Genomic DNA, 27,348 nt, shown 5'->3' with positions numbered 1-27,348 from the left:
TATTTTACAAACACACAGGGGAACTGGCATAGTTTAGGTGTTGTACACAATGTTTACCAGCAGATGTCGCTGTAATTTCAGAACTCATTTGACTTCCTTTGTGTATAAATTTGAAAAAGATAATCAACAGTTTTAAAACAATTTTAATTAATAGGACTTTACATAATAAAAAGGAAAGTAGGTTAACATCAAAGTTGCACTTTTTAAAATATGCTTTTAAAATTTCAGAATTAAATGTACCCCCCCCCCCCCCCCCCGAATATTAAATAAAATAAATAAATAAATTAAAATCAGTAATTCGCAGTTTCAACGCAATTTAGCTCATATGACCAGAAAACAAAAAATATTTTGGTTGAGATCGCGTTTCATAAGCAGATGCTGATCTGAGACCAAGAGGCAGGAGCTGGCTTTGAGGAAACTCCAAACCCGGGAGAAAAAGTTGCAGACGGGAGGACCAGAAACCAAGAAGAGGGAAGAGAAAAGTTTGCTTCCAGAAATGAAGCATCCTGCCAAAATGTTCCTTCTTTGGGCTTTTGTGATCGCTGTTCTACTCCTCGGGTGTGGAGCAGAAATGTTCACCTCTCTGCAGAACGTCAAACAGGCGATTAGTGTTGAACGGAAACTAATGGAGAACTTGAAAACCTACATTGATCAGGAGCTGGAGAGACTGGAAGACATCAAACGGTGAGGAAGGAACGAGTCCAGAAAAAAGTTCAGCGGCAGAAAAAATATTTCGTTTTGAGTGACAGACGGAACCCTATAATAAGACTTCATCTTGGCTTTGAATGAAATGCATTACTTTTTTTTGAATGATGGAAACAAAAGAAAATCCAAATTAATATTGTAGAAATGTTTATAATTATTTTAGAAACGTATTAACACATTTAATTTCAGAAGATCTCTGCAGCTCTTTAATATTTTGACTGCAGTTCAATTCAATTTTATTTATATTGCCCAATGTTTACAATAGTCATCTCAATGAGCTTCATACAGTAATTGTATAATAAACATGGATCATAAAGAACATAAAGTCAATTCAATAGCTGATTGTTAAACAGGCTAAACTGAAATGGAGTGTTCTACATTTGTTTTGCATTAATCTGTATTTAATTTATCTGGAGAACTAAGGAATTACAAGTTATTAATACCATTGCATGACCACCATCTCATCTTTCTGGCAGCTTTCATGCCAAAGTGTCCAATCTCCATGCAGAACTTTATAATAGTCCGGCGGCCGCCATGGCAAACCCACTGGTGTCCTACACACTCATCAAGCGCCTGCGTTCAGAGTGGCTGAATGTTGTCTACAGCAATGAAGCCCTGGAGAACCTACAAGGTTGGTTCCCTGACCTTTAATCCCGCACAAACGCATTACGTTGGAACATCAGATAATGCAGGTGTCTCAACCAAACCACTTCCTGTCAGCCTGTCTTCTGTCCAGCCCTCAGGTCCAGCTACGAGGAGGAAGAGGCCGATCTGCCCAAAACAGAAGATCTCCAGGGGGCTGCAAAGGGGCTGATGAGGCTACAAGATGTGTACGCTCTCCAAGTTTCCAGTCTGGTCAGGGGACTTTTCCGGAGAGTCACTGATGGAAAAGCGACAGATGTTTACATGCCTGTTGTGTCCATCCTGTTGTCTGGTGATGACTGTTTTCTGATTGGAAAGGTCAGTAATTTTACTCTGTGCCCCTATATTTACCCTCTTTTAGATATAGCCATGAAATTTGATATTTTTTAACAGCTGTCCCAAATTTTAAAACCTTATTCACACACTATTTCTCTTTTGAAGACAGCTAGCTATGTAAAAACAACACAAAAACACCTCAAACAATAGTTGAGCTTTAAAGCAATCTTTAAAGCAATCTTCATTGTTTCAAGTAATCATCAGTAAAAGCCAATATCACACTGGCCTTAAAAATGAGAAAAAGATGAAATATGGTGGGTTTTATCTCATAATAATGATCCCAAACACATCATCTAATGATCTGACAGAGCTCAAAGCATTTGTTGAAATGGCATGTTTGGAAACGGCTGTAAAACATTGTGGGTGGAAATCCAGACGCTGAGCACACATTTCCCATTCTTCAGGGCTGCTTCCCTGCATGAGCAGAAGTATCTTATGATAGAATGTAAATGGAGAAGTGTTTGGGAAAAAATCTCTGGGAAATTTTTTCCCTTAAATGGATTTCCTGTTTGAAATGCCAGTTACTTTGTCTGGATCTGTCAGGCTTTTTGTGGTGTGAGCCCAGACATAAGCTTGGAAAAAATGGGATTCTTCCATGATTCTGCTCCTAAATTCCTTTGTTCCTGTTCAGACTTAAGGACTAATAAGTGTGGGCGGCGGACATGTTTTTTTTTGGCCAGAAAAGACATTATCCTTCACTGCAAAACTAAAGGGGTTTTTCTGACACTACACCTATAGAGACACTAAAATCAATAAGTGTAATGAAGTAGCCAACTTTAAAGCACATGCTGTTGCGTTTCTGGGAGTTTCTGTGTTTATTTTGGAACTGAGAATTTTTTGTACTTAGGATAGACGGACCTTTAGTTTCAGATTTTTGTTCACCGGTTCACATAAAAGCAGTTTTTTTGCAGGTGGCCTATGAGCAAGAGGACTATTATCACTCTGTGCCGTGGTTGGAAGAGTCAGTTCGTCTCTTCAGACTAGCAGGAGGAAAGTGGAGCCCTGAGAATGAAGGAACATTAGAGGATGCTCTGGATCACCTGGCCTTCTCCCATTTTAAAGTAGGTTGACAGACTTTTTGGGACATAAAACCATTTTGGGATGCTTGATTGAACTCCTCTAAAGTCGTCTTTTTGTTTCAGACAGGGAACATCTCCTATGCTCTGAGTCTGTCCCACGAGCTATTGCACTACGGTAAAATAATACCACGCTTTGCTGTCTGCCCCAAATCGCTGCAGATTCCTGAAAAACATATTCGTCACCTCTTTTTTTCTCAGATCCAACCAATGGAAGAGTTTTGCTGAACGTTGAGAAATATGAGAATCTGCTTGTTGCTGCAGGTCCAACCAGAAGTGTTGGATTGAGAAGACCTACCTCCACTTATTTAAGCACCAGGGACACTTATGAAAGACTCTGCCGAACCCAGGGCTCTCAGGTATTTTGTATGCTGTAATCCTGGAGGGCAAAGGCCTCAGTACAAATCTCTGAGCATTATTGACATGGCTTTGGTACACAGTGATACATCTATGCTGCTGTTGTTATCCTTTTGGCATTTCCCTTGGCGGTAAAACATCCATAATATTGGATAAGGGGGATTGGTGGAGCCAGTTAGGTTGATATTTCAGACAAATTCATGCGTTTTGTGGTACAAGCACCAAATTTGGCATGGATGTACATTAGGACCCCCTGTTTTAGGAAAAAACATTAGCTATGTGAAAAATCCATAATGGCAGCCATTTGTGAAAATGGCAGCCTCAGTCTCAAAAATATGGGCCGTTCATCGGTCTTTAAACCTGAGAGGTACATACAGAATACTCATTCATTCATCTTCTAATCCGTTTTTCCCCTCTCGGTGTCACTGGGCTGCTGGAGCCTATCCCGGCCACTTATGGGGGGAGGCAGGGGACACCCTGGACAGGTCGCCAGTCTGTCGCAGGGTATACAGAATACTATTGTATGTATTTAAATATCTTGAATTTTCTAACATGCTTTTCTGAAAGATGGAGTCCTAAGGTAAATTAATGCCAAATTTGGTGGTTGTACCACAAAATGCATGATAATTTTAATAACTGCCTCCACTACATGGTTTCTCGCCCTTTTTGGCTGAGTTGAAGACTTTCAAGAGCCTGCATGTGGTAGAACTCCTGCAGGAGTTTATTTTACTTTTCCACGTTTCTGCCATTTCTTTAGTTATTTAAAATACACAGAGGAAACTGAAACATCTTTTCAAAACTAAGTTAGAAAAATTAAAACTAAGCTTTAAATGCACCAGCAGCTCTCATAGTGATAGTGTTATTACAGTATAATTTGTGATAATAATTAAAATGTTGAATGCTCATTTAACTAAAATTAATATTAAATGAGTTTGAACAGGATTTTATGCACACTACCACACATTTTGTCATATAGAAAATTATTGGAAAAGTTGATTATTGAAACTAATCAAATCAAGATTTTTATTGTGTTTTTAATCTAACACACAAAAGTACACACACTAAAAAATGTACGATGAATGACTTATCATTCGAGTTAGCCACAGAGTTGTGTGGATCTAAGAAGCAACCATGGACAGACTAAGCATAAAGGACTAAAAACCGAATGGTAATCCTTTTTAATGTGACGACTCCAACTAAATAATTTATGAAACTCCTTTTTTGTTATAAAAAAAAATTCACCACAAAAAAAGTAAAAAGTCTGGTTTCCTTTTAAGCTATTGTGGGGAAACAAAACATGCTGGGAGTAGTACCTGCATGTGAATGAAAAAGGACCATTACTCTTGTTTGGTCTTGTTTATGGATGTCAGATGCTTTTTTTTCCTAACAGCCCATCCATTTTGAAAACCCCAGATTATACTGTGATTACTTCACCAACAACAACCCAGCGCTCCTATTGCTGCCAGTGAAACGAGAGGTGCTGAGTCTGCAGCCTTATGTGGTGATTTACCACAACTTCATCACTGACAGAGAGGCTGAGGAGATCAAGGGGTTTGCCCAGCCTGCAGTAAGTGCCTGTCACATGCATGTGAAACATCCTGTGTGTCTGATGTTTCTATCAACACTGCATCTGCACTCAATTCAATCAGATTCTCAAATGTTCATAAATCCAAACTTAGAGTTTTGTCAACATACTGCAGTGTTTTTTTCCACTGGAAACATGAAGACCTCATTACTGTAACTTTATACAGGAGTCAAGAATTTGAATTATTAATAAGCTGTAGATTAACTGTGGCTGGAAACTGCCTAATTTGTCTGCAGCAAACCTACATTCTTTCTTTTTATTTTTTATACATGATCTTTAATGTCAAAGTGAACCTTAATTTAGGTTTGACCTCCTTCAGAGATTAACATTCACTCAACCATTTTTCATGTTCTTGTTGCTGGAGCAGAAAAATCTAAAAACTCAGAACACATTCTGTGACTCTGGAAAAAGGTGACCCAAGATGAACACAGAAAAACACTGGGATTTATCTAATCTATGTACAAATTAAAAGTTGGAACTGATCCAAAAGCTAAAACGGCTCTCCTGACATGAAAATGAAAATACTGCTTCAGTCACTTTAAAGGTCCCTCTTTTCTGTGATATGACAGAACAATGCATTGTACTGTTGACTTTTTCATAAGATCATAGGCTAAAATCTGCCAGTGATGTTTGCATGTTTTTCCATCCTTGTTTTGTTTCAAATAAACAAAATCACAGGTGATTTATTTTAGTTGTAAATTTAATGGAAATTATAAAATATCCAGCTGGGGTTTGATGAATTTTGAAACACAAATCTAGTTAGTTGTCCTTTGAATTAGTTAGTCTTAATTTAGTGTTTTAGTAGCTATCTAACCATAAAGTCTGAACCAAAACATGTTTCTGCCCTTTTTTCTCTTCAGGCTATACACCCACACCAGGTCTCCTGCTTTTAAGTCTTTCATTTTGGCCTTTAGGTTGTAGTTCTTCTTCTGCCTTATGCGGACTAAGGTGTTTAACCTCTGGAATGACATGAATCAGCTCACTGGTACATTTCCTTTCCAAATTCAAATAAATAAGTCTTCCATCCACTCCAAACGAGGTGTTTTTATGAGTGAGTTTTACTTTTATAGTCAAGAATGACTGAAACACAATGGTGGCCTTAAACCTAGACCAAAATATATGTAGCAAGTTTTTAATTATCTTTGATAGATACAGACTTTACATTTACAGAGAAAAGCTGTGGGTCTTTGTGGCAGCTTTCTTTTTCCTACTGGAAAGACCCTGTGGAGGGGGAGTTGGTTCAATTCCAGTATTACAGTGGGGAAACTGCTGTGAAAACTTGGCCGGTCTTCTCAAACTGTGCAAATAACCCGTCAGCCTCTGTAGGTAGACTATCGTGGAGACTCATCTGCACGTTTGCTCCAAACTGAATATCTGCCACGGGTTGCCCTCAGAGCCCACAGATTGCTGACTCTGGGCTTTCAGGAAACATTTGCTGAGCGAGCTCGGTTGCTCCCCGGATGATACTGACTGATTTTTTTCCATCCTTTGCTCAGTTTGAAACCTCTGTATTTATGTCGTCATGTTGTCAGTTTATGGGCTGATTGAAAACAGGACTGTGGCTGAGCGGGATGGTTTGCATTTTGCAGAAGCGCTGAATAAAACTGCACATCTGTTCAGAGTTACCCCTTACTTTACACTTTGCAAGTAATTGAACAGCTGGAATTTCTATCTCAGAAAAAGCAAATTATGTGAGGAATCCATAATGAAAGATGAAAATGACACAGATGGTTTTGTGGTACAATTTTAAAACCCTTGCATTAAGACAATTACTTTACTATGTTATATATTCATATTCATATTATTCTTTTTGTTCCCTATGTTTGTCTTTGCTTTCAAGTTGAGGAGATCTGTGGTGGCATCCGGTGAAAATCAAGCAACAGTAGAGTATCGAATCAGCAAGAGGTACGAATGACTTTGAAATTCAAATGCTGAACCGGTCAAATCAGTAAAAGTTTATAAAAAAATGAGCAGCTATTTCTGGCAGACTGGTCCTTTGAGCAGTTTATCTTACTCACAGTGCATGGTTGAAAGGATCAGAGAGCTGCATTGTTGGAAAGCTGGACCAGAGAATCTCGATGCTCACTGGTCTGAACGTGAGGCCTCCCTACGCCGAGTACCTTCAAGTGGTGAATTATGGAATCGGAGGGCATTACGAGCCTCACTTTGACCATGCCACAGTGAGTAATATAAGGGTTTTGCTAAAAAATGTGTTTTTTGCTTCTAGCAGAAAGTATTTAGAACAATTTTTTACAACTCTTTTTTTGTCTTTTTACCCTTTTTTTTATACCAGTCGCCTTCCAGCCCGGTGTTCAAACTGAAAACGGGGAATCGAGTGGCGACCTTCATGATTTACGTGAGTGAAATTCTACCGTTTTTTTTTAACAACACAAGTACTCGAAGGTTATAAGATTTCACAGGAGAAACAAATTTCTAGCCTCTAAGCTGAGATGGTCGTCCTTAATATGAGGAAATAGGGACCTAATGTTGATCTGACATTACTGTTCACAGCTCAGCTCTGTTGAGGCTGGTGGGTCCACAGCTTTCATCTATGCCAACTTCAGTGTTCCCGTCCTGAAGGTAAACTCACAGCAAAGACTTGACATCACCTCCAAACAGCATTTTAAGACAAAAATACATATTACCCAAATGACAATATGGCATTAAACCAGTCGATTAGCTACACACTCACCGAGCTCCTTGGGGCAGCCTGGAGTTGCAGCATTGTAAAACAGACCATAAACGCACCATTTCATTTTTTTCTAATGTATTTCAAACTTCTATCTAAAAGCATAATGGAGGGACAGAATGTCATTTTAGAAAAGTAACGGGAGGTGCATTTTAGAACATGTTTAATTTAAATGTGTCTTTTTTATTGTAGAAAGCTGCCATCTTCTGGTGGAACCTGCACAGGAATGGTCGGGGTGATGCGGAAACCCTGCATGCTGGATGTCCAGTGCTTATTGGGGACAAATGGGGTGAGACTCAGTGAGGCTCAAAAACTGTTTACTGTCTGCTCCCGGCGTGTAACTGTCCTATTATACAGGAGGGTGATCACATCTGTGTTTCATTATCCATTTAGAAAAGGGACAGAGAGCATTTCAGACACTGAATCTTGGAATGTGAACATCTGCTGCTGATTGGCCAAGACTATCAAATGTATTATACAAGCCAGTTAAATCAACAGAGAGATATTAATCAGCAGCAGCTGCAGAAGCATTTGACGGAGGTTCAGCTTCGGCAGTAGTTTATGTCGGGAGATATTGATATCAACTATCAATCATTTTTACTGCGATGACTAATAAAGATTGAATTTAGAGTGTACATGAGAGCTACAGCTCTACAGTTCTCGGTCTGTATGTTTGTTGCAGTGGCAAACAAATGGGTCCATGAGTACGGCCAGGAGTTTCAACATCGCTGTAGCCTGAATCCTGAAGAATGAGGGGGTTAAGGCAAATGTTGGGCCCCTCAGAGTAAAAGTCTTCCATCATGAGGCACGCATAAAGGTGGAAGAAGATGCCAGAAAGTGAGCACACAGACAGGGGAGGTGAGAGACACAAAAGGGGCAGTCTGCTCTTTGGATGGGAGCCCCTGGCCCCGGGGAGCCCGGAGCCTGGAAGGTGCTACTGCAGTGTCCATGGAAGAGTGGCCAAAATTTAAGCTGAAAGGCTCCTACATTCACACACTGAGCTGCCTTTACTTTGGACTGTTGAACTGAGGCCGATTTGTAAAGTGAAATGCGAAGCAACATGGGGGGGCTTGCTCCCCAAATGGAGTTTTAGGATGCCGTCCAAATTATTTTAGCAAATAATCTGTTTTTAAATTAGATGTTATTTGACAAGGGAGCAAAAGCCTAAAGATAAATAGAAACTTTTTAAAAAGCTTAAAATTGCAGCCTCATGTTTCTGCATGACTAATCATTGACAGTAAAAGTAGAGCTGTCATTCCTCACACACAGTGCAGCCTGAGTCAAGCTCAATATTCAATGTGATTGAGTGTTTTTTCCAAGCTGTATGAACACTTGGGTCATTTTTTAAAGTCCCACTCCTAACAGCATTTGAGCTATTTTCAAAGCATCCCCCTCCCCAATGGCTTTTTAATTATGATTATGCCGTTTTTAGCCCAAAGAAGAAAAAAAACGGTGTCGTTTTTGGGGGGTTATTTTTAGACATAGTTTCTGCAGTGTGGCAGTACTAAGTTCATTAGAAATTCGCCTCTGATTGTGGGCAGGACTGTTGGCACTAAGTAAGCCTGTCCCCATTTCCCATCACCCATTTGTCTACACTCTGTCCTGCTAGCTTACATCCCCTTACAACCCCAAACTAACATTACCAGTGCAAAAAGATAATACCAATCAGAGCTATCCGGCCTCACAGTTTTAATCCGGATTTGTTTAAAAGTGGATGCATCAGAATGGAGCAGTGCAGGGAGTTTATGGCCTGCCAATTATAGCTTCTACTTCACTTCTACAAGCTTTTTCCAATGGCATTTTCCTCTCCTTTGGATTCACAATAATTTGAATAAAGAAATACTTAAAAATGCAGTTTTAATCCTAGTTTTCTTTATCCTCCATCATGAGAAAAATGACACAAAAACATGTTAAAAACACCAAAAACGTGATTTTCATGAGTTAAATGAGTTACCTGGAGCAATTAAATCAGCATTTTAGCCTCATATTTATCTTCAAACTGTCATTAAAAGTTTTTAAAATCTCTTTTAGAATAATTGATCACAATCTAAGCCAATCTAGGCTTTTTGTGAATATCCTGCTGTTTGAATGGCAGGTCTCTCATATGATAATACCTTTGATTGCCCGCAGAGGCATTTTTTCCGCCAGCTCATCTAGTCTTCCCAAACACACACTGACAATGTATGAAAGAGTCTGGTTTTCCAGATGGTTGCTGCACATTCCTGTGTGCACACCTAACTGCAGGAGTGTGTGATTTTCTTTACACCATCCCTGGCCATGTCATTTTAAAACACTGTGTCATTTACAAAAGACAGTTATCATTCAAAATCTTGCTTTATAGTTATTTTCAAAAATAGATACAAAAGAACATGTTGGCAACTTGTTTGGTGGATGTGTTCCATAATAGTTCAGTGTCAATGCACTCTGAAAATCCAGTCTTGTAGCCTACTTTAAATCTTGCTCGCCGGTAAATAATTTTGATATAAATGCCCGATGTTTAAGCGAATGGACAACCGATGAAAAAATAAAAATTGCATACAAACCCAAGTCAATAAAGAAACTTTGACAAATGTTTGATGAACAGTGTCTTTTTTTTAATCGGTCAACAGTAAGAGAAATAAACGTAAAATATTCAGGATTTAAATAAAAAATCACCCATGTCATGACACATTTACTTTATTTTCATTTCCATGAACGGAAATCTTGCATTTTTTAATAGATCAGTGCTTCCCTCTGCTGGTGATTGGAAAGATGACAACAAAGGGCAGATTTACTGTTATTTATACTTTTTTTTAACCGCTTTCATATATATATATATATATATATATATATATATATATATATATATATATATATATATATATATATATATATATATAAATCTTTCTTTAAATCACATTAAGTAAAATAAAATATTACTTTACTCCTTTACTTCTTGAAATAGAACATTGTAGCCTATCTGTCAAGCTATTTTGAGATGTTTACATTTTTCGACCACACACGTCTTTATGAACTATCTATTTAAAAATGAATGTCATTAGAAACACACTATTGCAAATTCTTTTTGATGACATTGTTTATTTTTGCTGTTTGAATGGACTCAATTACCCAGAATGCATCGATCAACCGACGCGGTAGCGGAAGCGGGAAGTTTTTTCGACACTTTGTTGCTCGGCGACAGTTTTTCGCGCTGCAGTTTGCATGTCTGCAGCTCGTATGGCGAATTTAAGTAGTTTTCTAGCTGGTGAGTGTAATAAAAATGACCAGTAACGTTGTAGACAGCTTCTTCGGTCAGACTGTCACATACAGGATGTTTTTACTACGCTAAGGGATGAAGAGCAAAAAACTAAAGCCTGTGACACCAAGAAGCAGCAAAAAGAAAGGTAAAACAGATTAGCTTTAATGCTACTGTTATGCTAGTGAGACGTAACTTTTAACGTCAGCTGTCATTGTCGCCTCATATTGGCTAGATGAAGTTAACAGTTTACCAGCCTGCGTTTTAAGGTCAATATTAAACATTTATTTTATTAATTTCTACACTGTTCATGTTAAATAAAGCTAAAGCTTTAGTTTATTACACAAAAGTATCTAATCTGTTGAAGCTATTTATTTTATCTTTGAAGTGAATTATCCTATTTTTATTCCAAAGTTTAAGGAATTTGATTAATTACGGAGTTTTAATTCTGTTTTTTATTGATAATTTTTTTCAGTCTTTTATATAACTTATTGGAATATAATAACTGTTACCTTCTATGAAAAAAAAATCCTATGACAAATATTGATGTCCAGACAACAATGTTCATTTGGGGTAGAATTTAAGTAATGTTAACTTTTATTTAAACTAAACTGTTGCAGTGAAGTGGAAATTATATTTCTGCTCATGTATCGCAAGTAATATCGTTATCGCAATATTGATCATTAATATCGCAAATCGCGGGTTTTCCTGATATTGTCCACCCTAGTATTTTTGTTAAATCAGTTCATACTACAAAACCTATGTAGGTGGTTTTACTTTTATTTGATTGGTTTATCTATAACTTTGAATAAAGATAGAAAGCCTGGTAATAATACAAGTGTATTTTATGAAATGTGAAAACCTTTGGAGCTTTTTCTGTCTTAAACTGGGTCTCTATATAATCATTTTTACCAAAGATATGTTCTACTTTTAAGTTTAGTTTTCCAGAAACCATTGTAAGAGTCATTAACATATTTATAGGGGATGCCTTCATTAAATTAAGTAATGCAAACACAGCAGATTTTAATATTTTTCACGGCGACATAACAAACATGATACAATACAAAACTTTAAAACAATTTGTTTTTGTTACCAAATTGTGTTTTTAAGTTGATTTTAAAATATATATTATATATCTTTTCAGTTTCCAGCGATGTGTCCCCATCGACGAGCCTACCCCCCCTTGTTGAGGGCCAGCTGAGATGCTTCCTGTGTGTGACAATAAGCCAGATCATATGGACGGTACAAAAGGCTTTCTCTCCCACATTCATTCGGTTGCGATGGTGGGGAGAGTCGTCTGATGGGACGCACTTTATCCCGAGAGATGGATCTCAGCTTTCACAGAAAAATATTAAGACCACCGCTCGTTTCCCTGTACGTTGTGGCCCAAAGCAGTTAACCTCATATCTCACAGGTAAATATGAAAACACTGACACGATTGAGTTGGCTTTGCTGTAGTCTTCAAGTCCCCGTTTCATTGTTCTTTACTAGATATGGGTGCTTTAATGCTGGAAGTCCTGACAAAGTCAGATCATTTACCAGTCGCTCGGGCTCAAGTTGCTGGCATCTCCCGTCTATCTCTGTCACAACCAATCAGTGGATTTTACCCTCTTGTCTCACCGACATCTGAAAAGCTGGGAGAGTTGCAGGTAAGGAGATACTTGAATGAAAAACTCCTGTTGCTAATTTGATTTTTTTTAAAAGATACATTTCATCTTGTTTTGTGTTTTTGATTGTAATTGGACTGCTAATTTGTGATGGTGCTACTTATTAAATCCCTTTCCTCTCTTTGTGTTTTACTTTCTGGTGAGTACAATCTTATCTAAAGCTTGTCTTTAAAACCTATTAGGTTTCTCTGAGTCTGGAGCCTCTCATGGAAGCCTATGAAAACAGTAGCTCACGACCTACTACCATCGCCAGCAATGACGGCCTGCAGCGCAGATCCACGTCTGCTGGCAGTGGAAAAGAATCAGCTGGTAGCAGCAGCGGAAACACACCAAGGTTTTGAAACAATTTTGTCAGACCCTCCCACTGTTCTGAGCTTACAACTTAGATTAAACCTGCTGCAATCTTTTCAGGGGAAAAGACCACCTATACTTCCACCATGTCCAGAGCAACAAAGCTGGGACTCTGCAGAATCAGATGCCTGCATTAAACAAACCACACATCATTGAAACTGTTGGGATCTCCTCTAATCAACAGCCTTCTCATGAACAAACGAAAACTGACATCATCTCAGGTTTGTTGCATCATGACTTTCTAAAATAAACACAACTCCTCATTTTTGTTTTGAGAGTTTGACCAACTTTTCATTTTTGTGTTCTCTCAGTCGTTTTAGAGCGTGGAAACAAGCTTAGAAATGCAATGGCGATGTCAGCTCTGAACTGTGATGTGGACTCGTTCATAGCTCTCAGTGACAGCCCTCTGCCTTTACTGAACGACAACACTGAATTGTCAAACAAGTAATGCTTCAAACCATGAAAAAAAGTTCCTGCAATGTAACTATAACATTTAGATGTAACTATAACATTTGATTAATTATGCCTGTTTCCAGGTTGTCTCCGTCAACCTCTGCTGCATTACTTCAGGATATCCTGCACATGGATTCAGCTCAGAGGCCCACTGATGAAGCTGCAGAGTGTGGATTGAGCTGTCCATCAGACATAGACAAAAGAGTTGTAGATCTGCTTCTTGGCAGGTATATATACTTTTCTACTTTTCGTTTATTTTTATGATTTAATAACCTTTTTCTAAAATAAAGAAACCCGTCTTTTTTATAGCTCCATCACATCTCCTCTGCCTTTGTTGGATTTACAAGGCTCCTCTCCTGAATCTCTATCCGCCCACAGCAGCGTTTGTGAGGAAAACAATCCACTGTACGATCAGAGCCTACTAGAAAATTTATTCTACAAATCTCCTGTGGGTAGACACCTTTTGTAGCATTCCTTTGAAGTATTCTGGCAGATGACTGATTAAATCTACTTTCTTAGAACTCAGATACCACACTAGTTGACACTGAGGAGCAGAATCATCATGGAAGAAATGTATGTAAAAATCCCACAAAGCGGCTGGAGCGGTCTGGACCGGAGAACACCAGCAGGTAAGAACTTCTGAGGTGTATCTTTAAGTAAATCTGTCTTAACTAAATTGTAATGAGCAGTTATGGGTATTATTGACGTTTTTCATTCAACTAAGTAAGATTTTGATCATTAAATATTTGGAAAGTCCTAAACAACATGTAAAAAAAAAAAAAGAAATCTTCAAATAAAATGACTTACTTTTGCTGTGATCTGTGACTTTTGACTGAAGTACCATGATCACATTTAAGAACAGCCTTTCATTTTGCTTTTTATTCCATTTAGTCATCAGTCTTCAGGTGTTGCTGGGATTCATCCTTCCCTCAATAAGGAGTGGTTATCTCTGCTAAGTTCAGTCCGGCTGGTGAGAGTCTCTGTAGATTGCTTGACTGTCTCTAGCTCAAGCACCACGCCAAGAAAGATCCCCCAGAAAGGCAAACCTCGTCCATTAACCTCCAAGAAATGGTAAATGTAACCTGTGATTTATTTTTTATTTTTTTAAGGAATAGTCAAATATCTGTACTAAAGTACATTGTATCTCTAATTTTCTCTGCAGCACTTATTTTGTTGAATACGTGTTTCCAACAACTTTAGTGTCTAATCAGTACAACCGCAGTAAAGTAGGGGATGGAGAAGTAACCAGAGCTGCTTCAAGTAATGTGAAAGGAGGAGGTGTGGAATACTGGAATGTTCTTTTTGAAGCACATTTTTTCTGACGGTGTTTTTCATTGTTTTAACTTACACTTGTGTGTTCATCAGCTGTAAAGTTCCAGCACATCTCTGTGTTTCCAGTCCACTTCAATCCAGCGACACTCAAACTTTGGCAGGAAACAAAACTTAGGTTTAGGATTTATTCTCGAATCTACGACCAGAAGAAAGTAAGTGTCTCTGCAGACTAAACCTTAGTTAGTGGTTAAGTTCAGAAATGTCTCTTATTTACTCAAATAGCAGCATTTATTTTTACTTAATTAAAGTTTTATTTTAGGAATATTAAAAGCAAATTTCTCCCCAGAAATGTTATTATTTTGTTGCACAAAAACTCGACAAAACGGAAGTTATTAAAATTTTTGGCTTCTGTTTCTGCAGCCTGTTGCTGTCGGTGAGGCGGTTTATTCAATGTGCAGCCTGTTTCAGAGCAGCCAGCTCAGGCACTCTGTTGTTTTGCCAGTGCAGAGCATAAAGGGAAATGTAGGAAAACAAGAGATTTCACATCTGAAGGTAATTGATTTTGGGGGTCTCTTAAGGGCAATGACTGGTTGTGATGTGGTGGAGCTTTGTAATCATCTGGATTCTTTTGCAGGTGTCACTTGAACTTGGAAGACACAGCAGTGATTTCTTGTCAGAGAAGAAGAAAAACCTGGCTTGGACAGACACATCAACATCAAACCTTCCTCCCAGCCCTGTTCGAAAAAACGCATTTAGATCTCAAAATAAAGAAGCCAACAGGACGGAGGCTTCATCACAATTTTTAGAAGTCTCCAGATTAAACGAACAGACTCCTCAGAAACCCCCCAAAGAGACCAGCTCTCATACTGGGATTCGAACATCTCCTGTTGAACAGTGGATGCAGGCAGAGGAGGAGTCCAGGGTCCTGCTGCATGCTTTACTCCTGGTTCCAGATGGGAAGAACTTCAGCTGTGGGCCCCTGCAAACTCCAAACTTTTACTTAAACTGTAAGCTGTTCTGGTGTGACGAGACTGCACGCTCAGTCGTCAGCTGGAGTCAGACAAACCCAAGGTTCAACTTTGCTCAGGTAACTTTGTGAAATCCTTCTTTTCAGACGTGCACATCATTGAGTATAAAGCAGGAGTCCCCCCCGCTATATCCCAATCCAACTTACTTTATTTACTTCAAAAGTTTGTCTGACCTTTAGAATTTTGAAAAATCTAAATGTTTCTCACATTTCAACACATTCCCTTCATCGTATTTTTGCTTGTTTAATTTGCCATTTAAAACTGATCTTTTACCTGTTCAGGCTCAAAAAGGCTACCAGTATCATGATAGACTAGTTTTGCTTCTATCCAGAACATTTGTTAACAAGTTTTAACATAGAATAAGAAAGGATAAAATAAAAATTTTAATGTCTAAAGAAAAATGTTAAGAGACAAATCCTGAGAAACTTTAGCGAAAAAAATCGTCATTAATCTGTCAGCTCAGAAAAAAAAATGAGGGAATGGAGTTTGGAGTAGATCTCTCTTTGTAATGAGATTAAGTAATAAAACACTTGTTCTCTAGCCTCATCTTGTACTTTAAAAGATACAAGATTCTAGTTGGTTTTGCAAATGGAATATAAATACTTTTTTAAATCTAATTGTGCCGTTACACTTTTTTTAATAGTCTTTTGTTTGGTTTTTTTGTCTGTCAAATTCTAGATGGTCATATTAATTCTTCCAACTTGGTTCTCATTTAGAAACTGGTTAATCATCTCTCCTTTTCAATGTTTCTCATGTACAGTTATTGACAAAAAAATATTTTTTTTAAAGTTGTTTTTTTTGTCTTAGGTGACACCTGTAACCTTAACTAGTAAACTTTTGGAGAGAATGAAAAACAACGTGATGGTGATTGAAGTTTGGCAGAAAGTCGGAGGCTCTGTGGAGGACCAGCTGCTTGGCCTTGTTAAATTACCTCTGCATCAGTTTTACATGTCATTCAGGTAAGTGTTAAACTCAGCATCACTTTATTTTTCTTTTCAACCGAAAACAAACTAACCTCAGAAAAGGCTGTAATTAATGTACTGTTTTTTTTAATTTCCAGGTAGCCTGAATCCAAAGGGTGAATTATGACATTTTAAAAAACTATTTGATGTTTATAAATAACTGTATTATTTTTTTTGACACTGAAGAAGTCAAAAACCTCATTAGCTCCTTGGTCCCACATGCTGTTGATCTCCTGTTCCACAAATCCCTTCAAAATGAAAATTGTTTTTCAAATGTGAACTGGTGAGTGTGTGTCTGTTCCAGAAACCCCACAATCACCCAGCTGCTGCTGCAGGCTCAGTTCCCTGTCTTGGGGGTGGACTGCTACATGCCCGTCATCGATGTGTTCTCCGGCAGATGTAAAGGAAATCTCAGGGTTGTTTTGGCAATGGGTCGCTCAGAACAGATCGTTTCCCTCCAGAGAGCCAGAGACGAAGAGAACGGCTCTTTGTCTCACCTCACCAGGCCGGTTCATCTGCTTGACCTGCAGCCACAATCACACTCAAAGGTAAGAGTTTCTTCAATATCTTGTTTACAGGCTCTTCAATGAGAGATTTAAGGGAAGAACTAATGTTCTTCTTCAATTTCTGTGTTCGTTTTGCAGGTAAAAACTCCACAAATGGGAATCCTGAGAGAGCATGTGTTTGTGATAAGAGTGGAGAAGGTGAGCGGGCTGACGCCTGTGCAGTCCACTGTGTGGGGTGAGGCTGATTGCTATATCCAGTACAGTTTTCCTCATCAGAAGGCTCTTCCTTCAAATCTGGACCAAAGTCTCATTGAAAGCAGTAAGGCTCAAGTTTATATCCAAAAATCTGGGAAGTTTCTGTTCCATTTAAGCATTGCTGCAAGTAACTTCTCTCCAACAGGTGTAGACCTGCAGCCGTTTCGCACCACCACCACTCTCTGCGTACCAGACCCGGTGTTCAGCCACACAGAGACTCATGTTCTTTTGGCTCCGGAGACCGTGCCTGTTCAGAAGCTGCTGCTCAGCTCTTTGTCAAGTCAAAGCTTGAACCGTGGAGGAGGAATCCAGTTTGAAGTGTGGTGCAGGTTTGTAGGCTGACTTTAGAGCTCACCTAAATGTTTTTTTAGGACAGACTGTCTGACTTCACATAGATTTCTATCCAGAGTTGCATCTCTTTGTCCCAGTTTGAGTCAAATCATTATGTCAACTAGGGACATCATTCAGTTTCCCACGATTCAGTTCAAACCTCTATTTTTGGGCTACGGTTTGGATTATGAATGAATGAATATAGGATTTGTGTATTAAAAAACGACAACAAAAAGCAAAGAACATGAAAAAATCATTTTATTAATTTTCTAATAAGCATTAACAACGAAGAAAAAACGTTTCACTTGACTTTTATTAATCTTGGTTTAATGTAATAAAAACAATAAATACTAAATCCTTCTTAAATTTAGAACAACTTGAGTTTGACAATTTCAATGTAAACATACTGTTATGCAGTAGAGATGCATCGATTCACTTCCTCCACGATTCGGTTTAATGGTGTCACATAAGGTTTGGTTTTTCTGCATCTTGGATTATACAAATCATTACTAAAAATATATATGTAGTTTTTATTTTGGCTTTACCTTTCAAATTATATCCAAAACAAATAAATTTCAATTTTTCAAATTTTGTCTTAACTTTTTGTTTTACTTTTTTTTGTGCGGTTTAACAAACAAGTTTACTTTCCAGCCACAGCTGATCATCTGTCTATGTTTGAAAAAGCATTTAATACTTTTTGTCTTTTTTTTTAGTTCTCCTGTTATTTTTAGGAAATCAAAATTATTATTATTTTTTTAATAAAGTCTTTGGCTGTAAAGCTGAGCTTTCTGCATTCTTTGTGTTTCTTCAGATATTACTATCCGAACGTTAGAGATCAGCTTGTGGCCCGAGGAACGCTGCCGCTCTCTAAACTCTGCGCCATGGTCACCATGCAGAAACAGCGTCCCAGCGAGGCTCAGATGTTCTCCCTGCCTCTGATTCCCAGGACAGGAGGCTCCTCAGCATTTCCGTCCCAGTCTCCAGGTGTGCACATGTCAGAAAGGGACTCAATGAATGACACACACTTGTAAATTACATTTTTTTATTGTTTTGTTGCACAGGACTGCTGGATGTGCGGGTTCAATACAAGCACAGGCCTCTGAGATCTGGGGGACACACTGGAAGAGGAGCTGCCTCTCAAAGTGTGACGCTGGTGGTTAAAGTCTACAGAGCATGCGGTCTGAAAGCTGCAGCCAGGTACAGCAGATGTCAAGAAAGTGTCTTTTCTTTCTTTTTTCCAGAGTTCACAACTCTGTACAGCTTAAAATCTAAATATAATTATGAAAAATAGTTTGTTAAAGGTCTTTCTGACATTTCTAACAACCTTTTTGAACTTCCTTCTTTTCTTTTTGCAGTTTATGAATACTGTATTTTTTGGGTAGAAGCTATAGCTCATCTTTGTGTGTCTTCTGTTCCAGGCTGATATCAGAACACGATGAAAGCTTCTCTCACTATATCAACGCTGGGATGAACCCTTTTGTCTCCGTCCAGCTTTCCTTCCTGCCTGAGAGTGAAAAGCAGGGTTCTCGCTCTGCATCCAGGACCTTCTGTCCTGAGTTTGACCTCCACGTGGAGGCGCCTTGTGATCTGCTGCTTCATATGAGCAGTGGAGAAACCTGCAGCCTGGCGGAACAGCTGGAAGAGGCGACCGCTGTCTTCACTGTCTGGAACAGGGACAACCATAAAGGTTTCTGAACCTTTACTGTGATAGAACTTGTGCCTATAAAATCAGTTAAATTCCATGATCAGTGCTGTTTCTTTGCATTTGCAGATCTATTCTAGATTTTTATACTGTTTGTATTATTTTGTGGTGGTAGTGGATGCTCCTGCTTGCAAAGACGTGATGTTGGGAACAGCGAAGATACCGCTGGTGGATCTAATCCATAAAAGAACCGGTATGTTCAACTTATAAAGATATATTGTTTTTACCAAAAGGTTCCAGTACACTACAGTTCTTGTCTTTCTTTTTGAACATAGGCATTTGTGGCTGGTTTGGATTGTATCGAACACTTGAAAGGAGTCCTTCTCAGCACCAGAACATCTTGGTTGGAGGTCTGCAGCTCTCTATCAGTTTTGCTCACCACTCAGATAGAGAACGGGTTGTAAAAGCTGCTCAGGGTTTGGGCTGGGAAATGCCCCACCATGTTGTGCCGGACGACGAAGAATCCTGGGAAGAAACAAGACCACTTTCTCTGTCTTTTTTATTTCCTAAAGCATGGATTCCTGTCCAGTGTTTGCTTCTTCCTGGCCTGGACGAGCTGCAGCGCTCCACTTATTGCTACTTTAGATACAAGTTCTACGACCAGGAAGCCTTCTGTTCTGAGCTGAAATACCCGCGTGTCGAGGAGGACGAAGGGGTCCAGGCCACAGTACTGTTTGAAGGAAGCAGAACTGTAGAGCTACAGTTCACTCAGCCTTTACTGTGGTATCTGCGAGAGGAGAAGCTGGAGGTCCAGATGTGGGTCACGTTCACAAAAGACAAAAACAGAAGGCCCAGTGACCTGGACCGCCTGGTGGGCTCAGCGTTTGTGGATCTTTCTTCTCTTGCAAAAAGTCTAAAGGAGAAACAGACGCTTAGTGGTATGAAGTGAGAAACCCTGATTTTCTCCAGTGCTTTGCTTGAATCTGCTCTCCAGTGTGTTGATTTCTGTTTTAACAGGAGTGTACCCGCTCTTCATGCGCTCTGCAGCAGATTTACAAGGGGCAGCTCTGAGGGTGCATATCACACTGGAAGCAGGTTTTCCTCCCGCTGAGGACACCCACATTGACTCAGAGAGCCAGGAGGAGCTCCTCTTAGAGGAGGAGGCGGAGGTTCCAGACCAAGAGCCCTCCCCAAGGTCTCCCAGAAAGTCACTCGCAGAAAGAGGGCAGAGGAATAAGTCCTCCACAACAACTCCAGACATCACGTCTGCACGGCACACAGAAACAAGCATGGAGGACTCCTTTCCTGTGACTGTATCTGTGGACCGAGCCATGCACCTCAACCTGAAGGGTGAGGGGGCGATCTGAAATCCCCATTGATTGATTTTTTTTTAAGTGTTTTATTAAAAGATTTCTCTGTCCTTCTCTGGCAGGTTGTCCACTGGCAGAGAGATGTGAAGGGACTCCTTGCTGCTGCGTTTCATACATCACTGCGGACTCAGCAGAGCCGGTGTCAACAGCTGTTGTAGCCAACGCAGAGAGTCCTGTGTGGGATCACCAGCATGAGTGCAGGTCCATTAATACCACAAACCTGAATTAAAAGAATAGCTCTGCACATCATCAAAAGGGTGGTTGCGGATCCTTAGTCTTAAAAGGTCTTACATTTAATTTTAATCAAATAAGGCCTTAAAAGTCATTCAATTGTCTTTAAATGGGGTGATTGAGCCTTTTTTTTTCTTGTCAACATGATGTGACCTCCAGTCTAAAAAGATATTCCTCGGTTGCGCTGTCATAAGGTTGTGAACAGGTCGTAAATTATTTAACCTCAGCTAGATAATTAGCTCATGCTTGTCTGTGTAGGAAAATGGTTAAGTGTAAATTCATGGAGAAATTACTTGAAAATAGGGATTACTTGCGGTGGTTAGGTAAGGGTTAATGGTAGACGAAGTGTGCATTATCAGAAATTATACCATGATTGGCTGCTGGATGTGCATTAAAAGTGATTTACCACAGTAATAACCGCACGCCTAAAAAAGACTTCCACGGCGTGCGATAATTTCTGATAATGCACACTTCGTCTGGCATTATCCCCCTTACTTAGTGGAAATCCTTATGAGCAAAACTGCGGTTTGACAAAAGACATTTAAACTTTGCAGAATTTGGTTCATGGCTATCAAAGTGCATGTTCAGAGCAAGAAACGGCAGACTTTGGCTGTTTTATTTTCTTTATACATACAGTATTAAATTGGATCTTAAACTTTCTTGAAAAGTTCTTAACTCCTGTAAATAAGTAGACACCATTTGTTTCTCATCTCCAGGCTTTCCAATGATCTACTGGTTGACCCTCAGCAGTCTCTTGTGTTCAAAGTGTGGCACAAAGGAGGTTTGTGAATCTGTTTCAGCCGTAATCTCATCTGATGAAAATGTTCATTCCATTTTGTTGTTTTGTTTTCCTCTCACAGAAATGGAGAGGGTGATTGGCTTTGTCTCTGTGGACCTGTCCCCTCTGCTCTGTGGCTTCCCATCGGTGTGTGGCTGGTATAACATCACAGACTTCAGCGGTCAGTGTCACGGTCAGCTCAAAGTGTCCATCACTCCTCTGAGGGGAGTTCAGGATCTGCGTGGGCAGAGGAGAGCTTTGGAGGAAGAAGCTGCCAAAAACTCACCAGTAAGATTGCCTCTCATCGTCACAGAGGAAGGTTTGATATAGATGTACTCGTAATTAAAATCATGCCATGTAACTTAAAGGTTTTGATCAAACATTCAAGCAAAGGTTATTCAGCTTGCCTCTGAATTGTGTGACTTCTTGTATACAGTGTTTTTTTTTCCAGATTTAAAACAAACTAAAAGTTTTTCCATTTCCAGACTTTGTTCCAGACTGTTCCTCTGAGCTACCAGACCACAGCTGTGTACAGCAGCTTTCCGTCACATATCAGCCGATACCCAGAGCAGAAGATTTCTTCCCCCAAACACATTGACCGTCTGTTCTCTGATAGGTTAATAAAAGCGCCAATCTGCAAGTTTGCATGTTGAAATATTGAATCTGCTGCTGTAATCATCTGTTATTGGAACCATCATTTCAGAGTCAGTGAGAGTGATCGCCATCATGAGCACATGGACAAGGTGCGCCTGTATCATCAGAGTCTGCAGGAACAAACGGCCTCTCAGTCTGTTTGCAGCAGCCTGGCCAGTGACCCAAATCCCTCCAGCTCACTCCTATTCTCCACTCTGAGGTACAGCGGTGCTCTGTTGTTTTGTTTTCTCAAACGCTGAGACGACGCGTCAGAGATCACAGAATGTCTTGGGTTTACAGGAAAAAGCTGAGTGAGCTGGACAACATCCAGAGATACTTCAGCCGTAAGCTCTCCACTCCGACGTTCCCACCTATGGCCGAAGAGGAAGGTGTGGCCCAACCGGAGGAGCCAATAGACATGGAAGGTGGCTCAAGTCAGCTTCTTCTCAAGTCCAACCAGTTGCTTGGAGAAGTCAGCAGCATCATCAGTGGTGAGTGTCTTCCTGAAAAGCTAAGCTTTAACTCTTCTGACAAAAACTTAAGTAGAATCGTTATCGGATTAATGTTCCATTACTTTTGGGGGTTTTCTGTCCGCAAAAACGTAGCACTACAGCAGCTGTAGTCCTTACTTTAATCTTTTTAGATTTATTTTTAGGTGTCTCCTTCATTCTCAACACTAAACTTAAAACCCTATTATAAAGAGGGAGGAGTCAACAGTAAAGCTATCAGGTGGTGTTACAGACTAAAATTAAACTTCTGATTACCTTCTGGCTGCTGCATTGATTGAAACCAAAGAGTTTTTCTACAAATAATAGAAAAATATGAAGCATTTGTTATTTTCCCAACAACTCCTCTTCCCTAAACCCCCAAAAGAGCTGTTGTAAGAAATTGGTCAAAATGCAAGTAAAATAAAACTTTAGCTTTACCAACTGATTGTGCTGCTTCAGTGCTTGAAATAGATAAAAAACTGGATGAGATATTTCCTTAATTTACATATACATTGTAAAAAGAAGAAATTGACAACACAAGAATTGAAATTAAGATAAAAGTACAATCGAAGCCATTATATTTGTAGTTATATTTCCCTTAGTGAACCTGCACAAAATGTTACTCATTAGTCTAAAAACAAATTAAAAAATGAATGTAAAAAATTAACACTACCACCATAACAAGCAGCCCAGCTAGAAACATTGAGGTATTGATATTCATTTAAGATTATTGATATTTATTCTTTCTTTTTATAGCTTTGTTTCATTTTAGGCCCATAATGACATTATTCAACAACAACAACAAAAGATTTGTGTTAGATTATTTTTAATTATGCTCTTCATCTGTTTTTGTTATCACTCAGGTCTTGGTGGACGCCACTTGGAAGCCGTGGATTCCAACGCACAAAGCCACTCAGACAGTTTGGCTGTGGAAGGTTTAGGCCCTTCAGTGCTCTCTGAAAGCATCAGCAATCCACAGAGGATCATTGAGGATCCACTGGACATGATGTCTCCTACACAGTCACTGCCTGCAGAAATGTCTGAAGACAACACCGACTCAGATCCTGAGGAAGACGGACGAAACACTGAGCTTAGCAAGTCCGAGGAGGAGCATGAAGAGGAGGCGGGGTTCGAGCACATTGAGGAAGTTGATGATGGCGAGGATGAAGAGAAAGATGAAGATTTTCAGGAGTTCGTGGTGAAGCAAAGACCGCTCAATGAAGTGACCTCAGTAACAGACAAAACCAGTCCTTGGACCAGCATCCTGTCAGACCTAGACCTGGTTTCTGTACAGAGCTGTGAGACACCGCAGAGGTCGGATCTCAGTGAGGATGAAGACAAACAAAGTGAAGCAGCAGCTCCGGTCTCCGGTGGGAAGCAGGAGGGCGACCGCTCTGCAGACCCCTCAGAGGGGGAGCATGAGAAGTCACCAGCAGTTGTAAATGAGGCCCAAACAGAGGAACCAAAGATAGACTCTTCACCCCACACATCTGCTCAGAAACCTTCTGACGCTCCACAGCGGGATGATTCACCACTTCAACCGTATCCTTCATCTTTGCTCATTTAAAACTATATTTTGTGTTTCCTAGAATTTATTTATTTCTGAGGTAATGCGGTGTTTTCATATCAGCGCTTTATATGATCTTCTGTACTGAAGTTAGTTCTTTAACCTTTCCAAGAAGCTTCATCCCATTGGAGGTCCCAAATTTTTTCCTCCCCTCTCACCAGCTGGAGGCATCGCTCAGAACCATCCAGTTAGCTCCCACCTTTTCTCAGCCGTCCATCTGCCAAGTGGGTGTCCATCACAGCCTCACCATTTTTTCCTTTTTTCCTGTTACTACAAATGTGTCTCTGAACGTTAGTGTAATGTTTCAGCCAAATTCACATGTAGATCATTATTTGGAGAAACTCAGTCCAGCCAGCTTGTGACAGCGAGTAAAACATCAGAAGCTGTTTTATGGCTTATTTAATGATGATTTTGTGTAATACAAGCAGAAGCTATGAGCTTTTGTCATGGTGAGATTAAGCTAATTTCAGACTGACCTCTAGTGGCCAAATGTTGCATAACAGGCAGAAAAATAAAATTACCCATTAATTACAGAGCGACTATTCTAGTGGACTTGACAGTATTTTACAATATCATAGTAGTAGGTTTAGGGGTTGTCATCTGGACTTAGTTAAAGTTAGAAGACGTTTCACCTCTTATCCAAGAGGCTTTGTCAATTCTGAATTAGCTGGTTAGAGAGCTGGTATATATAAGCTCATGGGGGAGGAGTCAGACCTGAAACTGGATGGTTTTGTCAACTTAGCCTACATGGTTTCGGGTCGTTAAGAGTCCTTTGTCCTCAGCTGGGGGTTGGGGAGCCAGTGACTCCCTCCCCAAAGTGGTCATCTCTTTCAGCTGTTAATAACCTAGGTGGAACTGGTTCGGTTTGTTTGGGTTTCAGAACACTGCCGTAGATGTATGGAAGAATAAACCTGAGTCCACCATTTTTCAAGAGAAGGTTTATCCTTGACAAAGATGGCTTCTTTCACTCCTCGCTCAAACCATCCTTTCTCTCTGGCTAGAATTCGGACTTCACTGTCCTTGAACGAGTGGTTTGTGGCCTTCAAGTGGAGGTGCACTGCAGACTCAGGTCCACTTGGGTTGGCTCTGCAATGTTCGCAAAGCCGTTTGTGTAGAGGTTGTTTGGTTTCTACTATTTACTGTTCATTGCAGTTTTTTTTGCAGTGGATAGAGTTCACAACATTACTCTGTTTGTAGCTAGTAATTTTGTCCTTTGGATGAACCAGTTTTTGTCTGAGAGTATTAACTGGTTTGAGATGAACTGGGATGTTATGTTGTCTAAAAATCCTTTTTAGTTTTTCAGATAGGCCTGAGATAAATGGATTTTTTTACCAGCTAATTCACAATTTACAAAGCCTCTTGGATAAAAGGTGAAATGTCCTCTAACTTTAAAAACTAAGTCCAGATGACAGCCCCTAATCCTACTACTAATAGAATCTACGTGGATGAATGAGAGTCTTCATAGATATATTTCACAATATATTTTTGTAATTTACAGTATCAGGATTTTTTTTTACATTCAAAACTATTGTAGTCATTTATCACTCTTTACTCCTCATCAACTTATAGCTCCATTACATCTGAAGGCTGGGTGGGGTTAGAAGTCTCACCCTAGGACCCAATGACTGACAAGATTGAGATAAGAACCCTAAACCACCCGTTAGCAGACAAGTGCTTATCCCACTGACCTGCCACCACAGAATTGGGACTGTGGATGTGTGTTTTTTTTTGTCTCGCCTGCTTTGTCAAACACTGTTTACGAAGGTTAAAGATGCTAGAGTGAATAGAAACTGGAGGAGGTGTCCTTGTTGTTAATGCTCCTCATAACACTTTAGCTAAAGATGTAAAGCATAGAACCAACACAACCTACAATCTGCAGAGGACATTTTAAGAAATAAAGACTCCACAGAAAATTAAAATTAAAATGTAGAACATCCCCACATGCCAAAAATACTTACCGTAATTGAAATGCATAACATCATGAACATTATTAAAAGAAATAAAATTAAAGGGAGTCCAAACAAGTCTTTGAAACAAAGCTCTTTATGCCCCTCTACTGGATCAGGAGTGATCTGCAGGTCATCTCATCCAACCTTCATTAGTGTCCCTTAGTTTTTTTATCTGTTATTCTTCTGCAAATGAAGACAAGTTTAAGGTATTTTGTTAGCGGGACAACATCTAGCTTCCCCTTATTAAGGTTCACTGCATTTTTAAAGTGCTTTTATCTTATTATACTTAAATTCTCATGGTAGAACTTTTTTTGAACGCAAACACATTAAAATATGATAACATTGTAACCATAAAAACTCTGGATCATAAAAGAATCAGAGCCATTTCCCCGGTTAAGTAAGACTGATTGCTCCTTTCTAAAATGAGAAATCATGTAAAGAACTGTTGCTAAAATAGTTTTTTTAACATTCAATAAAAAAGTTTAATTCATTTAGCACAAAAAACATTTGTTGTCTGAGTTGAGCTTCGTTCTAAGTTAAAGTAAGGAAATGATTTTAAAACGAGATATGACACACCTCTGTGACCCGTATAAGAACCAGTTCAAACTTGTCAGCGACGGCTGTTCCGAAGCTTTTACTTCCTGTAATGTAAGCATATCAACTACAATGAAAGGTTTCATATGCATGAGTGTCGACATCACAAACCAGTCCTGACTTAAATGTACATATTTGTTTTAGTCCTGCCCTATGAATTCTGCCTGTTGTTTTCCCCAACTGATGGATTCGTTCTCATGTCTGTAGGAGCGGAGCGCAGCAGCTCGCCGCAGAGGTCCACGCCAGCGCCCCGACATGTCACCTTCATCCATGAAGAAGGAGACGGAGAGGATAGCTAAAATATTTGCAGCTCACTTTGAGACTTAAGTAGCTCTGTTCCCAGTTTCTGTTTAACTAGTGGGAGTCCAGGACATAATCATGTACAGTTAATGTAATTTATGTAAATAAATAGACAGTTTTCTTTACTGGGAATAAAATATCAATTCTGTTTACAATAAAATGCCATTACTGACAAAGGTGAAGAGTGTAACTTAGGTTGGAAAATGATAAATACAGATAGAGCGTTAAGGGCCATCTCCTTAAATTGTTGACTATTAATCTTTATGTAAAGTGTGACTAAAATAAAGTTGGATCTGCTTGAAATGTTCAGTCTGAGCAGCTTTACCTTCCAGTTAAACCAGCTGTTT

General features: G+C 39.4%; 2 protein-coding genes across 5 annotated transcripts; both read left to right on the top strand.

The window, feature by feature from the left end:
• Window positions 1–399: 399 nt before the first annotated feature.
• p4ha3 (prolyl 4-hydroxylase, alpha polypeptide III) lies at window positions 400–9,962 on the top strand. The gene is made up of 13 exons (XM_004075566.5): window positions 400–684; window positions 1,182–1,336; window positions 1,442–1,665; window positions 2,595–2,744; window positions 2,826–2,877; window positions 2,961–3,118; window positions 4,507–4,683; window positions 6,542–6,606; window positions 6,722–6,881; window positions 6,995–7,057; window positions 7,213–7,281; window positions 7,583–7,679; window positions 8,073–9,962. The coding sequence occupies exons 1-13, from the start codon at window positions 497–499 to the stop codon at window positions 8,141–8,143; spliced, it is 1,629 nt and encodes a 542-aa protein (XP_004075614.2). The 5' UTR covers window positions 400–496; the 3' UTR covers window positions 8,144–9,962.
• A 597-nt stretch (window positions 9,963–10,559) lies between these two features.
• On the top strand, window positions 10,560–27,304 carry c2cd3 (C2 domain containing 3 centriole elongation regulator). Of its 4 annotated transcripts, none has more exons than XR_013647157.1 (33): window positions 10,560–10,773; window positions 11,770–12,039; window positions 12,117–12,274; window positions 12,475–12,626; window positions 12,704–12,864; window positions 12,955–13,087; window positions 13,180–13,323; window positions 13,406–13,544; window positions 13,616–13,725; window positions 13,988–14,167; window positions 14,259–14,374; window positions 14,462–14,580; window positions 14,789–14,920; window positions 15,003–15,455; window positions 16,204–16,355; window positions 16,663–16,906; window positions 17,003–17,183; window positions 17,265–17,448; window positions 18,261–18,433; window positions 18,511–18,646; window positions 18,868–19,136; window positions 19,267–19,344; window positions 19,427–20,029; window positions 20,109–20,441; window positions 20,524–20,662; window positions 21,409–21,473; window positions 21,553–21,789; window positions 21,956–22,086; window positions 22,174–22,323; window positions 22,404–22,594; window positions 23,455–24,133; window positions 24,274–24,382; window positions 26,909–27,304. XR_013647157.1 is itself a non-coding variant. In XM_011482373.4 (33 exons), the coding sequence occupies exons 1-33, from the start codon at window positions 10,722–10,724 to the stop codon at window positions 27,026–27,028; spliced, it is 6,462 nt and encodes a 2,153-aa protein (XP_011480675.1). In that variant the 5' UTR covers window positions 10,560–10,721; the 3' UTR covers window positions 27,029–27,304. The 4 variants fall into 4 exon arrangements, 2 of the variants coding, with proteins under 2 accessions (XP_011480675.1, XP_011480673.1); XR_013647156.1 differs by having other exon boundaries at window positions 24,271–24,382; XM_011482373.4 differs by having other exon boundaries at window positions 21,553–21,758.
• The last annotated feature ends 44 nt before the right edge of the window (window positions 27,305–27,348 follow it).

This window comes from Oryzias latipes, chromosome 13 (genome assembly GCF_053564925.1).
Source record: "Oryzias latipes strain Hd-rR chromosome 13, Olatipes_Hd-rR_3.1".
Lineage (NCBI taxonomy): Eukaryota > Metazoa > Chordata > Actinopteri > Beloniformes > Adrianichthyidae > Oryzias > Oryzias latipes.
Note: the sequence above shows the minus strand (reverse complement) of the source record. Positions and strands in the feature narration are given on the sequence as shown.